The sequence below is a fragment of the Berghia stephanieae genome, chromosome 13 (genome assembly GCF_034508935.2).
Source record: "Berghia stephanieae isolate SIO BIC M18660-M18661 chromosome 13, UCSD_Bste_1.3, whole genome shotgun sequence".
Taxonomy (NCBI): domain Eukaryota; kingdom Metazoa; phylum Mollusca; class Gastropoda; order Nudibranchia; family Aeolidiidae; genus Berghia; species Berghia stephanieae.
In genome coordinates this window covers 20,579,862-20,594,833 of record NC_088372.1, presented here as the reverse complement: position 1 = coordinate 20,594,833, position 14,972 = coordinate 20,579,862, and the positions used below count along the sequence as shown (strand labels likewise).

Genomic DNA, 14,972 nt, shown 5'->3' with positions numbered 1-14,972 from the left:
TAAATATATATTGCTTAAATAAAATAGTAAAATAAAATAAACAATATCACAACTTCAATACTATCAATAGACATAAATCACATTCATAAAAAGTTTAAAGCATACAATTATCTAAAATATTTTTAATAGTTAAAAAAAAATGTAATTCAAGACAAACAAAAAACCAAACAAAACAAAACGACAAAATACTGTTCAAATAATCATCTAAGTAAGAAAATTTGATAATTTTTTTTATCCATTTCCAAATTTGTGACTGACCATCTCAAAACGGTATTAGGTCAGGAATAATTGGACTGAGAAAAGAAGAATTCACAATTGAAATAATAATAAATTAATGCGAACATTGAGATTTGTGACATTTAAGAAATTGTATTAATTTTCAACCATAACGAGGAGAAATAAACCAAAAATTTTATATTTGTGACTATAAATTCATTTCCAGAGACTAGTTTGAGCAGACATACCTAATATTGCTTTGAGACAGTGGGTCACATTTTATTATATTTTTCTTTCAGATTTAAATTAAAACAAAACACATCCACTATCCTAACTCTTTAACAACAGTATTTTATGTAGGTAATTCCATTTTGAAAAAAATCAAGACTTTCAACCCAATTTTCATTTTCGTCTCTGACTAAATAAAGGGTTAAAACGGTAGGCTAGATTAGGAGATGTAACCTCTTCTAATTTATTTCTGTCGTGGAATAATTTTAAATAATGAGTGTCGCTGTCATGTGAGTTATATAAATAAATACATATATGGACGTTTATATTTATCACATTTCCACCGATTTACCATGATGAATGTACTTCACAGCATTTTACCTATTCCCTCAAAATGCCAAAAGGAACCATATTTCCATTTAATTCAGTACCAGTTAAATGTTAGGCATCCTTTTGTAGTGGCACTCTTACATTACCCGTCACTATAGTCAGGTACTCATTCACAAATTAATCGAGTGAAGTAATACGTATAAAGTGCTATACCTAAGGGCAAGACATCAGGATAAAAAATTTCCACAATCACTGTCACTAATCCGGCCATTGACCAAGCTTAACAATACTCGATTCTTGTGACAAAAATGAGCAATGAGCCACACAATAAATAAAATTAAGTTAATATCAATGACGATCAAAACAATTTTAAAAAGCATTTAAAATAAATAACATAAGTTGAACCAAACAAAGGAATAATAAAATAAACATCAAATTATTAGGAGTATACAAAAAAACAACTTCACTCGTCTGTATCACAGTTGGCTATCACATAAAGTGATTTCACAAATAATATTTAAGAACTGTTTTTATTTTTTAATGAAATGAATCTTATTTGAAGCATATTTTTAAAAAAATGACAAACAGGAAAATATGAAATATGTAATAGTTCTATGACACTAAATATTAAAAATGATGTTGGACATGGCTTACATTTTATATAATACTCAATTAAAACCTGCTACATTGGCATGAACGGGATAAAGAGATATTTTGTTGACATCGAGAATAATCTTATCATTATTTTCACCTGCTGGTCACTAAGCTGGTAATAAACAAGTTTGGTCGTATAATATACGATTCTTACACTCTTTGCTTTTTGGAAGTCTGGACAGGTTTCCAATTGCCGCATGAGCTTGCGAGTGCGAGTTGGGAACAAAGTTCAAATTCCAACATGCATGATTGTAAGAAATCTTTTATTCTACCCCTCAACCGATTCTGAATTCATTATCTTTGTATAAAAGACGTGATCAAAATCAGTTAAATGATACTTTTAAACAAAGAATCTAATTCTAGCGACATGTAACGCGTGTTTATCTAACGTCACAAATTATTATTGTATGATGATTTAGAATTACAAAGAGGCATCAAAAATAATAAACCATCCTGTTGATGAAGTAGAAAGAATTCATGGAAAAGCAATAGAAAGGAAAGCATTCTCAATTACCAACAATAAAAAAATATATTTTATACCATGAATTTGATCTTTTGCCATCTGGGAGAAGTTTTTGTCAGATTAAATGTGGAACTAACAAGTATAAATCAACGTTCGTTTCATCAGCAATAAAAATGTTGAATATTTCATATGGTACAGCAAAACCAAGGATTGATGCGTTGACTGATTGACTGATTAATTTGTTTAATGTTAGGCTAGATGAAGTGACCAATTGATAATGATGATAATATTTGGTGTTGAATTGCCAAGAATGTAACGAATTGAAAATGAAATGAAAATGTTAATGTTGTGTATGTCGCATGCGTGAAAGAAAGAGAGGAAGAGAGAGAGGGAGAGAGAGAGAGAGAGAGAGAGAGAGAGAGAGAGAGAGAGAGAGAGAGAGAGAGAGAGAGAGAGAGAGAGAAGAGAGAATGGGTAGGAGTGAGGTGTCTGTTCAATGTTATAGTTATCATATAACGTTATGACAAGTGTAACTAAATGACAAATTGCCATATTTATGGACAATAAAGATCTATTATTATTATTATTATTATTGTAAATTTTATATCATTACATGTTACTATTTATGGGGAGAGGGGTAGAATAATGGAGCGCAGGAGCTGGATGTTGAATACTGAATTGTATCTATATTCAATCTCTTAAATAAAATAAGCAGATTAGCCCACAGTCTCATATTTTTCGGCAACAAAGTCAACTGTTAATATCTAAATCACTACACTATAATTCTGTTTTGAGACAAAGGGTCATGTATAGCATTACACTTCAACTCGTATGTAATGACCATGCATTTTTCGAACACTCATCTGTTCTGAATTATCTCTTAAATCCCATTTTTCTACCCTTATTAATCTTTACATTTGTGTTCTATGTCTTTCACAAACTTATTTTCACATAAGAAACGTACAAAATGAACACAATTTTTCTTGTATTGGGGTTAAATAAGAAAAAAAAATAATCATCATATAAGCAACATTGTCCTTCTCTCCCCGTATAGAAGTCAGTATTAACACACAGAACATCTTCCCTGCCATCAATGCATTACTCAGTTCATGATTTGTTGCAAGAGTAATCAATATCAAGGGAAGTGACTAGTAATATTGATATACCGATAATGGATTTTCATGATTCTCGCCCTTAGTTATACAATCGACATTGCTTATAGTCATAATATTAATAACTATAACAAACTAATTTTCCTGTCTTAGGGAGTTCTGATGTATACATGAAATATAGGACATTGAGCATTTGGAAAAGGCACTTAAAATTCCACGCCTCACTTAACTCAAGCTTGAGTAAGCATATGTTTACTAGTGTAATTCTATCAAAAGTAAGCAATTTTTTTTGTACGAGTACAAAAGGGAATTTTTTATTCCATACAATAAAACAATTTATTTAAGTTACGTAATGGCACGATCAGCAGAATAAATATGCTATTTAAAACTAAAGATTTCCATTTCCAAAAATATGATGCAAGTATAATATATATAAATCATTGCATTTGATTTAGTTTTAAAACACTTCAAAATTTGCACAGGTATATCAAACCCGGTTGATGAGATAATATTATGCATGAAACAAATAAGACGCAGATGGTTGGCAGGATTGAAAGTTAGTCAGGATGATTTTTGTGAAATCAGAATTCTCCAAACAATTATGAAAAAAAATCCTTCAAATAAACACATCCCCCCCCCCCCCCCCCCCCCCATCCATTTATCCATTTTGAATTAAAACTCACAATTTAATTGAATTAATAATATCAAATGGTATGCTTTACATAACAGTGTCTTATCACAGTCAATTTCTCCCTTCACTCTCACAAACAAGACCTATTCTCGATTTTCTGAATTTGATGGCTAAATTTACGGCCAGGTTTCAACCCTGATTGTTGGCGAAATGCTCCAACTATGTGGTTTTAAATGTTGGCAAACTCATGATTTTATCTTAAAGTAAATAAAACCCCTTTCTAAAGTTCATCCAATCCTTTGGAAGGTCATATATGGAATAATTGAACACGTGACAAAATAAGTTGTGATGGTTAAAACTCGAAACGAATAGGTTGGATGTGTCCCATGGTATTGTCTAAAAATATCTAAAAATAGTGAGAACATCATAAATGATATGTGCATAATGCTGGTCATTTTATTGGCTATGAAGCTTTATAAATACATGAGAGAAATCACAATGATTTGTTTTATCCATTGTAATTTTGAAAAAAAAATGAGGGCATAGTCATTTGTCGCCTTATTCCACTCATAATCTGCCACTTCCATAAAAATGATATACAAATACATGGATTGGTAGAGCACTCGCTTCAAATGCAAAGGGACGGAGATCCATCCTGGGTGAAGTCGAGATTTTTCTCTGATCCTCCTGCCCACCCAGCAGTGATTGGGTAACTGGGTCAGTTAGATCTGGTGGAAAGTGTTTTGTGATAGACTCGAGTCTTATTCAAAGATTAGGATGCCTGTTGTCCATAATTTCACTCTATAGAAACTGAGATGAACTCTGACTCCTTATGGGACTACTAGGACTACCACACGGTAACGATCACCAAGAGAAAGTGAAAGGTGAGTCGTTAATAACACTCAATGATAGAAACAAGTCCTATTGGTTAAAAGGTTAAATACAACTCATGATTCCCTTTATTTTGGTGGTCTGCAGTCTTGTATTGTGATGCAACTTTTTGGTCAGTGGCAGTCTGATGAGTTAACAAAGGATATGAGTCGTCCCAGAAGAATGACAGTACGAATGTCACTCAATCAATGGGTGAACTGGTGTCATGATTTTTATGACGTATACTGCATTCATAAAATAATATAATACACATTGACATGTCAAGAGTTTGCTGATAGAACAAGATCAAAAACATGGTCTCGGAGGCTGAGCCTTCCAGGCATAGTTGTACTCCTTTCCTACAGCCCGACATTTATTGAGACATCTCTTTGGCACACATGTCCATCGAATAAAAATTTTACAATTTTGAGAGGCAGCCCTATTTATCATTGGTCTCACACTACGGAACACACTCCTGTACCAAGGTAGACTGAACATGCCCCTCCCAGCCATTGGCTTTGTGATATGATAATTAACAACTTTCCTCTTGTGAGACCCAGGTGCCATGATAGACATTTCAAACATCAATGATCTTCCACGAGTGGCTGGAATGTTTGACAATAAATCTGTACGCCATAAAGAACTTTCTCCTCCACCACAGGCTGATAAAACATTTTTCCACTGTCCATTTTTCACCCATACTTTCTTCATTTCTTCCTTCGGACACACAGCGATTTGCCAGGTAGACCAATTCAATTTACTGAATGTAAAATTGCACAATGGGACATGCTCCCTGTATTGTTTATGAGAACTGTTTGGTGCCAGAGAGTCTCTAGATTTTGAAGCCAAAGTATATTTTGATGTGGAATTTTTCTGTGAAACAGAAATGGAATAAAACAAAGAGCTTTATAACAATTGAAACATAATCAGATGCATCATTGATAATCAAACAAATCATATAATAACAGAAATGACAATATTATTTGGAATTATTTCGAACCTGGGTAAACAGCTGAGAAGACTTTCTAGAAAAAATATAGACTGAAAAGAGTACATAGAGATCAATAAAGATGATTTTGCCACTACACATTAAACAGTTGACAAAATTCACTTTAACTAATGAATCAACATTTTGTAACAATACTTGCAACCTTTCTAAGTATTTGTATCAATTCTTTAGAAGATAAGAACAGTGCAATAACAATAATTTTTTTACACCCGATGACTTAGGAAAGTTTACACATTATATGGAATCTCAGATGAGAAAGAGAAAATGTGCGTAAAAAGCATTCTACAATGACCCACTATTGGGGGTGCCTGGTTTGGGATTAAAACCGACTATCTTTGGTTGAAGGTCAAGGTGATATATATTACATGAAAAACAACAAATAATTTACATTTGGCAATATGGTATTATTAAGCATTGGTGCTCCAGAATGTGATCCATTTGACAGAATCAATGTAGGTTGTAAAAGTTCCAAATACCAAATTTTGAAATGCTCATCATTTTAGAGTAAGATATGATACATAGAATAAAAAAAACTGTGAACAGTTAAACAGGGTATTCCCAAGGATTTACCATGCTCGATGCTTCACAATGTTTTATTTATTCCTCCAGCAGGCCATATGGGGCCACATTTCCACATCACACAGTACCAGTCGGTTGTTAGGGATCCTTTTAGTACTAACACTCTTGTAATATCCGTTACTGCCTATAACCAGGTACTCATTCATTCTTGAAGAAAGAGGGGTAATGTGTGTTGTGCCTAACCCAAGAACACAACGTTGGCCCACTAACCATACTTAATATTGCTTGACTTTTGTAAAAAGACAAGACACTCTGCTACAGGGTCACACATTACCATATTAAAGCAGTGTGTCATATAATTGATAAATCATAATGCCATCATAAAGATGCTAGACAAGTTAGACCACAAAGATTTAACTCGATGTACACAAATTCTATATTATATCAACTTTAAAAAGAAGAAACAACTTTAATAGTATTCTACTTACCCGAGTCTTGGATGTTCTAACTGTGGCAGCCAAAATCTTTCGAGGGCTTTGATCCGACAAATTTGAGTCCTGGAATGACAGTCTTTTCCTTTTAGCTGGCAATGGTCTATAATCTCCATCATCACTATCCAGGTCAACAGTCATGAGACGCTTTAAACATGGTTTGCCATTTCCTTTTACGTGATCATCGTCATCATTATCATCATCATCATCATCATCATCATCTTTAAAGATCTCACTGAATCGCAGTTGCTTTAATTTATGCTTTCCATTTCCTCTTACAACATCATCCTCATCGTCGTTACGATTATCAATACTTTCAGTAATTTGCACACGTTTCAATCTTGGCCGTCTATTTCCAATTACTTCATCATCATCATTATTATCATCATCATTCATGTCCACTTCATCTTCATCTCGATCCAAAATGGCTGTAATGTCACTTGTACGAGACACTTCGTGTCTCAACGTTCCAAATGCGCACTCAAGATCTGGGCCAAGTTTGTCAGCCTCTTTCTGTCGTATCTCTGCCTCATAATTCTGAAATAGATAAAAGGGCATACTAGAAGCATGAACAGAGAATAAAAGTTGAATAAAACATTTAAAAAAAAATGATAGCACAAATTATTAAAGTAACTTCTATAACAAGACTGAAATTTTAGACTCAAATATTTTCAATAAAATGCGAGTAACATTTCGAAAAGGGTTAACAGATATATTATTGAGTTACATCTTCCTGTTTTCTTCCCCAAAATTAATTTGAATTGAACTGAATTTAATTTTAAGCTGCTAGAAGTTATGGAAAGGAAAAAGTACAGAACTAAAAAGAATATTAGGTGAATGAGGTTATCACAGATTCTGTCCCTTAATTGTAAACAGCACAGTGAATAGTTCTAAGAGGACAGAACACATAGCAACACTTTATTTTAGGGTTAGATGATTTCTACGAGTGAACAAAACTCACAAAATCACACAAATCATTTTAAAATCAAGCCTTAACGCCAGATACCAGTCCCGTGTGGAGAGGTCATTGTAATTTTTCTTTGTCATAAACTAAGGGACTGAATTTGGTAGACAATGCATTCAGTTTTTGAACAAAGAAAACAAACACACACAACAAGGAACATTTTAAGTTCAAATCCATCCTAATAATAATAATAAAAATAATAATAATAATAATAATAATAATAATAATAATAATAATAATAATAATAATATAATAATAATAATATAATAATAATAATAATAATAATAATAATAATAATAATAATAATAATAATAATAATAATAATAATAATAATAATAATAATAATAATAGTCCACTCCGGATAATCGCAATTCGATTAATTGCAACTTTCGGATAATCGCAACATTTCCCAAGAAACGGAATTAATTCTATATAAAAGTCACTGGTTAATTGCAACAAACTTCGGTTAATTACAACAAATTTTCGCCCTCAAAAATGGGCAAAATCAAGAAATCAAGCAAACAAAATATTAAATTTTACCGTAACAGGATGAAGAATTGAGAGTGAATGGGATTTAATGCTACAGTAGTGTTTCACCACTCTATACAGATAAAAGATGGCGAGACTTTGTAGTATGGGTTTGTAATGTCATCTGTGGCCATGAAATAGGAGTCAAGGGGCTGGGCATAGTCTTGGCAACAGGTAGACAATGACAGTTGTTAATGACCAGGTACTCATTTTACACTTGAGTACGTGAGGGAATGTGAGTAAAGAATATTTTCCAAGGACTTAACTATGTGACGCTCAGAGTCACACCACTATACCACATAGCCACACATATTTACTTCATCATATATATTTCTTCGTGAGAAAGTGTTTACACAATTTTTTTTACACTGAGTCTTACCTGAAACATCTCTAGACTTTGTTCCCTGTAGCAAATTCCAATAATGACATCACAGACACGGCCCATACTTGACAACTGGAGATGTTGACCTGATGTATTTTTGGCCAACTCAGTGAAAAACTGAGTGCTCAATTCATCATTTTGAACTTGAACACCGTAGATATGAACATTCTGGAAGAAAAAAAAAAAAATCAAAGATTGATAACATAATATGAAGAACCATCTAAACCTGGTGATCTGCCAGTAGGAAACTGAAGCTAAAAACGCACTATTTAAAGTATCAATGTAGATTTTTGTTAAATCCAATCGAGACTAACCGTAGTTCCTTACATGACTGCTTTACTCTGACATAAAAACAGAATGACATTACGAATCACGGATATATTTTTATGAAAATCATGTTTAAAGTTTTGCAATATTTCTAAACACTCCTGTTACTACATAGCATGAAATTTTGATGATAATATCATTGTGAAGTGCTTTGGACTTTTGATGGAGGACGCTATATGAAAACACTTTATTATTATTATTATTATTATTATTATTATTATTATTATTATTATTATTATTATTATTATCTATATGACTTATTTTCACAAAACAGTCTTATGTAGTGGTTAAAAAAAGTGCAATAAGTAATTTCAATGTAAAAATTTATCCATTGTCACTTAAACCAATTATTACTATTGTCTTTAATTGTAGACTAAATCATTTTTTCAAGAGAACTGTGGTAATGGTGCGACTTGAGGTTTAATTATTTTTACAAAACTGAATTCCTTCCAAAAAAAAATTAAAAAAATCTAATCTGAGCTGCATCTTATTTGAGGTCTTGGTAAAAAAGATAAGAGTAAAATATGAAGTCAGATTAGAGTCAGGATGAAATCTAACCCTATGTGTAAAAGGTTAAAACATTATATCCTATTTTTTAAGCTTACCATTGATGCTAGTTCAGCCAGTTCATTTCTCCAGTTTATTTTCTGTACATTCAAATGGTATTCTGGCTCATGTGGGTAAGCATCCCCAATCATTACCAAAACACGTATGCCGACTGCCCTCCAGGCCATATTCTTAGCTACCTGAAGGGCGAGTTCGTAACATTCTGGCACATCCCCTCCTCCTGTGCCCTCTGTGTCATTCACAAAAGTAACGACATCTGTAGAAAAATAAATAATTTCAAGAATAAGTTTTACAGCAAGAATAGAATGAAAAATAAAATTACACAAAAGCTGTTGAGGACTCCTGGATCTCATTTTACCACTTCCTAAAGTTTACAACATGTTACCTCTTTAAAATATAAATTTTGATAATCAAACCACCAACCAACATCAAATGGATATGTGAAATACATATATTTAACTTCAAATGAAAAGCTAAAATAAGTGGGATTGAAACTTTTGTTTGCTTGTACGGCTATGATTTGTTTCCTTGTTTATTCTGGGAGATAAATTATGACATGATTCTTTTGGGTTTAAAATGGCAAGATGGTCAAGTGGATAAGGACTCCTATTCTATTTAGGAGACTCTATTCAAGCCCAATATCAGCATCTCATTTTCCTTTAAACAATTGCTCGCTTAGTGCCTAGGTTATCATGGTCTTTTCTCAAGAGAGACCCTTTTTACAAATAAATTTCCTATATATGAATAAAGGGAATTTTACTTATTTATTCTATTTAGTTATTTATTTTTCATGCCAAAATCTAAAGAAAAAAAATAATAGTAGTTTTATTCTTTTCCACTTCTTATTCTTAACTATATTAACTAAACAATCACATTTGTCATGCAATTTTCTTGTTCAGATTTATTTTCTTCACCAAAAACTTTAAGGAATAATTTTAGTTATAACTCTTAGAACTTTGCACTTTGTTGTTGTTTTTTTTTTGTTTTGTTGTTGTTGTTATATTTAATTTTCTAAACCAAATGATCATTTAATAATGTCTGCTCACTGCTTTTGAGTTATTTATATTTATATTATTGTCTTGGGATCTGTCTTTTTGGGATCTGTCTTACATTTCTGCGATAATTCATGAAGAAAATAACAGGTAAGGAGACAGTTTGTAACTACTTGGGGGTCTCGATAGCTCAGTTGACAGAGCACTAGTTTCATATACAAAGGGATCAGGATCAATCCTGGGTGAAGGTTGCGATTTCTTTTTGGATCCCCTTCCTCTCCCACCCCATCCACCCAGCACAGATTGGGTGGCTGAGTGGTTAAATCTGATGAACGGTACTGTGTAATGAACTAACATCCTATCTGAAGGGTAGTAAGAAATTGCTATTGTCCATTTAACGCTTTAGAAACTGGAATAAACTCTAACTCCAAGGGCCCTACGGCTCTGAAGGTCCGCTTAGTCTTAGAAATTTGAGATGGTCAAACCTACCTGCAACACTGTCTGATAAGTCAAGACTTCGGATGTCATAAAAATGCTCTGCATCACAATAATCTCCATGAGCAATGATGCCGACTCGAATGCCTGGAATGTCAGCTTGAAGCTTCTGAATGATGTCAGTGACTCGTGCCTTGACTTCATCTAATGCTTGTGACATGGAGCCTGTTGTGTCAAAGGAGAAGACGACATCCATTGGAGTTACCCATGGTGTCAGTGCCATCATTGGGGCTGATTTTATTACTGCTGATTAATTTTTTCTTCTGAATAGAAAAAAAGATAAGAAAAAATGGAGTGGAAAGATAAAATATTATCTGATTATATAATTTATGCGGAATATTATATAGACAAAGGAAAATAAACACTTTAAAAAATCAGCTAAAAAAAAAACAAACAAAAAATAAAAACACTATTCCTGATACGGGATGTGGCACAGAGTCTATGACTAATATTTTTATCTATCAAAATGTTTTGAGCCAGAAAATAGCAAGATGCTATAATAGTAACTAGGATATTTAAATATCTTTTTCTTGTCCTGTATTTATAAAAAAAAAATAAATGTACAAATGATAGAAAAAAAAACTGCAATTCACTGTGGTGAAGATTTGAATACCGTTCGTCACCAAAGCAATTAAAAAATATATATTACAGCACTATCATTTACTGCTATGACCATCACAAATCCTCTGTCCGACGTGTAGCTACTTATAAGCAGGTTGATGATCCAAATTGCTATGAGCTCATTGATGTGAAGGGTGTCCCGATAGCTCAGTTGGTAGAGCACTCGCCTCACAGGCAAAGTGACCGAGATCAATCCCGGGTGCAGTCGAGATTTTTTTCTGACCCCTCCCCCCCTACCCCATGTCCACCCAGCAGTGAATGGGTAGCTGAATCTGTTAGATTTGTCAGAAAGTACTTTGTGATAGGCTTCGTCTCATCCAAAAGATCGCAAACAATTGCTATTGTCCGTTTCAAGCAATAGAAACAGGAATAAACTCCGGCTCCATGGGTCCAATGGCTTTGAAGGTCTACTTTGTTTTTTTACTCATTGATGTGATAGAAATACTCTCAAACCAACGCAATGCATTGCCCGTAAACCAGAACAATAATAGAGCATTAAAGTTAGGTGCCCCAAACGTAAACAATAACAAGTTGCTAGTGATTTCCGTTAGGGACCGGAATAATTTACGCACAATATAGGTCTCCCAATTTTGTAGTTTGAGTTGTAGGCAATACACTTTCATTATTGAAAATATGTTTACATAAAATCTAACAATTGCAGAAATAATAATATAAGGCTAAATTATTATGAAAATCAGGCTCCGAATAATTCTCGTTTTGTTCACACCAGCGCAATAATTTGCTCTGGTCTAAAAATAGATAGACTGTAACTTTTGATAAATTTTAGAAAATTTTACCTTTTGTTCCATAAAATATCCATATCTAGACATTATTTGATGCATGATCGAGTATTTATGAATATGTGTTTCTTTTGCCACCTAACAGCCAAATCTTAAAGGTTATTTTTTTCTATTATTTACATTGGAACGTGAGCTGTCAAGACAGGAACATGTGGTTTGCCACATGCTTCTCGACCTTTGTTTACGTTTGGGGCACCTAACTTTACTGCTCTATATTAAAACCAGCACATAATCGAGTCCAGTTATCAGACCTGCAAATATTTGCACGTTGCTCTGTCCCACGCCTTGGAGGGGACTCATGTCTGAAGACTTAATAAAGTAGAATTATAAAAAGTCATCTACAACATCCATAAGTAATGTGATGTCATGAACTGTGAAATGAGGAAGTGAAATAAGAAGTTTGAAAAAAAAAGCCCGTTGATCCCTCCCCCAGTGCATGGTATCCTTGCCTTGATGCATATGAGTACTCTAGATATTAGGTCTGATAACCGAAACGCGATTAATTATAATTATGGGCTTGATTTAAACATTGTTCAATGGACAATTGCATTGATTGAACCCATAACAATTAAATTAGGTGTAATAGACCAGCAAATGTGTTGCCTTCATGTCGACAATAATAATACCAATAATATAGTCCTGACCAAAAAACACTAAACGAAACAAAACAAAAACAAACAAAAAACAACCAAAAAAAAAAACAACAATAAAAAAACAATAAAAAACAAAAACAAAACAAAACACGGACGTCTATGACATGATGAATAAAAGTGAGATCAAGCAAACACAAAACTATAGATGATCTCAGTTACAACTTGATTTTCTGTCTCTTAATCCCCTTCATTGTCTTGTAAAGTTGCAGTGTCAGGCCTTTGCCTTCGACTTTGAAGGAAAGCATCTTTTGAAACTTTGAAGTTTAAGTGTTTATTAACTTAATCAGAACTGGGAAACCAAAACTATTTCGTTCTAATCTGATAACCTTACAATATTTAAATTTACTGAAAACGTGGCAGTTACTCTGATACATACCTTTTAAAAAATTAAATACGAAGTGAAATTAAGATTAATTATTTCCTTTATCCATGTCACCAGACGCACCGTAAGTTCACGACAATATTATGTGGCTATTTTTTGAAGTGTCGGTCGTTTTATTTTCAATGATAACATACTCCGCGGAAAGGCGAAAAGATTACTAATGACTAAAAATAGATTTTTGCGCTTCGCGGAAACAGACCACCACTTGAGTCGTTTGCCTCAGCAGGAGTTGTCACATTGAATTATTAATGCCAGAAGTCTTGCGTTCTCTGTTGTGATACCTTTGTTGGTTTACAAACGATGGTATTTAGTGACGTTTATGTTGTGATTTAAATTTAGACATGATGATATTATTATGATAAAAGTCTGTCTTTGTGGTTACATTAAAGCGAACTGTTGCGTATTTTATTGTGCGTATCATTTCATACTTAAAATCGCAGGAATAAATTGTGGAAACCTGGCAATTTTAAAATGCAGAAGCCATGACGTAAAATATTATTTCGATTTACGAAGAAACTTGTCCTATTCTTTCACGACGTTTCAAAATACTGAGGAACAGCAGAGAGCTTATAATTATAAGTAGTAAGCTCTTTGGGCAGCAAAAAATGCGCTTTGTGCTGATATCGTATTTTTATCCTCGTAGGCTATCTTATCTTTTTTTTTTTTTTTTACAAATACGTGTCATAGTCAAGATTTGTCATGTAGAGCATTTCCCCCATAAACCAACATTTCACATGTCCACTTTTATACAATTAAGAATTTCAGTTAGCCTAATTGATAAACAAAATGCAAACACTATCCAATGTCATGGTCATCATGGTCATGGTACATTATTCACCATAATAAAATATTACAGTGTATTATGTTGGTAAGCTCTATATCAATGACAATTTCAAAATGACAAATTATGGAAATGGCACTAGTGTAAGATAAAGATTTGAAAAGATGTTTATGAATCAAAAGCTTTTTTTTTTGTTGGGGGGGGGGGGGTATTTTTTTTTTTTCATGTATGTTTCTTTCTTGCTTTGTTTAGCACGGATTCACACACACTCTTCCGATCTATATCTATGTCAATGAATTTGTTAATACAATTGGTGAATTAGGATTTTTTTGGGGGATCTAAAACTTTAGATTACTCCAACCTGCTACAGTTCTTTGAATTAGAATATTATAAATATTATTATGAATAAACCTAAAAATGATAATACCCACCTATAATGCTTTTTGTTACGAAAATGTCATTAGGACTTCATCTTTATATAAACATTGGATATTATTACAGGTCGTGTCCGTATTGACTTATTGCCGATCGCCTCCTAATCTTCAGACCGGGACGCTTTGGTAGCTTCTCTGATTTGTTCCACGAGTTCTTTCCACTGGTGACTGACTGTCTGCTGCGCGATGGATGTGTGTCATCGAAGCGCTTAATGTCTTTATTATTAACCGAAGTGTATATTATGCTTGTTGTGTGTGTTTGGGTCTGCCTTTGTGTTTGCTATGTCCGCTGTGTGAAAAGAAAAGCGCCAGTGTCTTTATTATTTGCTGGAATATTTCTGTCTCTTCTTAAAATATGTCCAATAAAAATAGTCTCCATCTTCTTTCCCAAATTTGAATCGATAGCGGTGTTTCTTCGTATTTTATGTACAGCGATTTGTTACTTATTTTGGTTGGATAGTGGATATTTCGAATTCTCCTGAGCTGTTTCCTATAGAAGGCATCTAGTTTATCTTCTTCGTTT

At 33.2% G+C, this 14,972-nt stretch overlaps 1 protein-coding gene across 1 annotated transcript in view; it reads right to left on the bottom strand.

Moving 5' to 3' along the window:
- The window catches only part of LOC144959314 (uncharacterized), a 13,479-nt gene extending 142 nt beyond the window's left edge, over positions 1–13,337 (bottom strand). Inside the window, exons 1-6 of the mRNA XM_078891861.1 lie at positions 13,229–13,337; positions 10,773–11,041; positions 9,330–9,547; positions 8,395–8,565; positions 6,521–7,060; positions 1–5,377 (exon numbers count right to left, since the gene is read on the bottom strand). The exon at positions 1–5,377 is cut by the window's left edge and continues 142 nt beyond it. Coding sequence (XP_078747987.1) covers positions 4,811–5,377; positions 6,521–7,060; positions 8,395–8,565; positions 9,330–9,547; positions 10,773–11,004 — 1,728 coding nt within the window. The 5' untranslated portion in view covers positions 11,005–11,041; positions 13,229–13,337 and the 3' untranslated portion in view covers positions 1–4,810. The remainder of the gene's footprint in view (positions 5,378–6,520; positions 7,061–8,394; positions 8,566–9,329; positions 9,548–10,772; positions 11,042–13,228) is intronic.
- Positions 13,338–14,972: the final 1,635 nt, after the last annotated feature.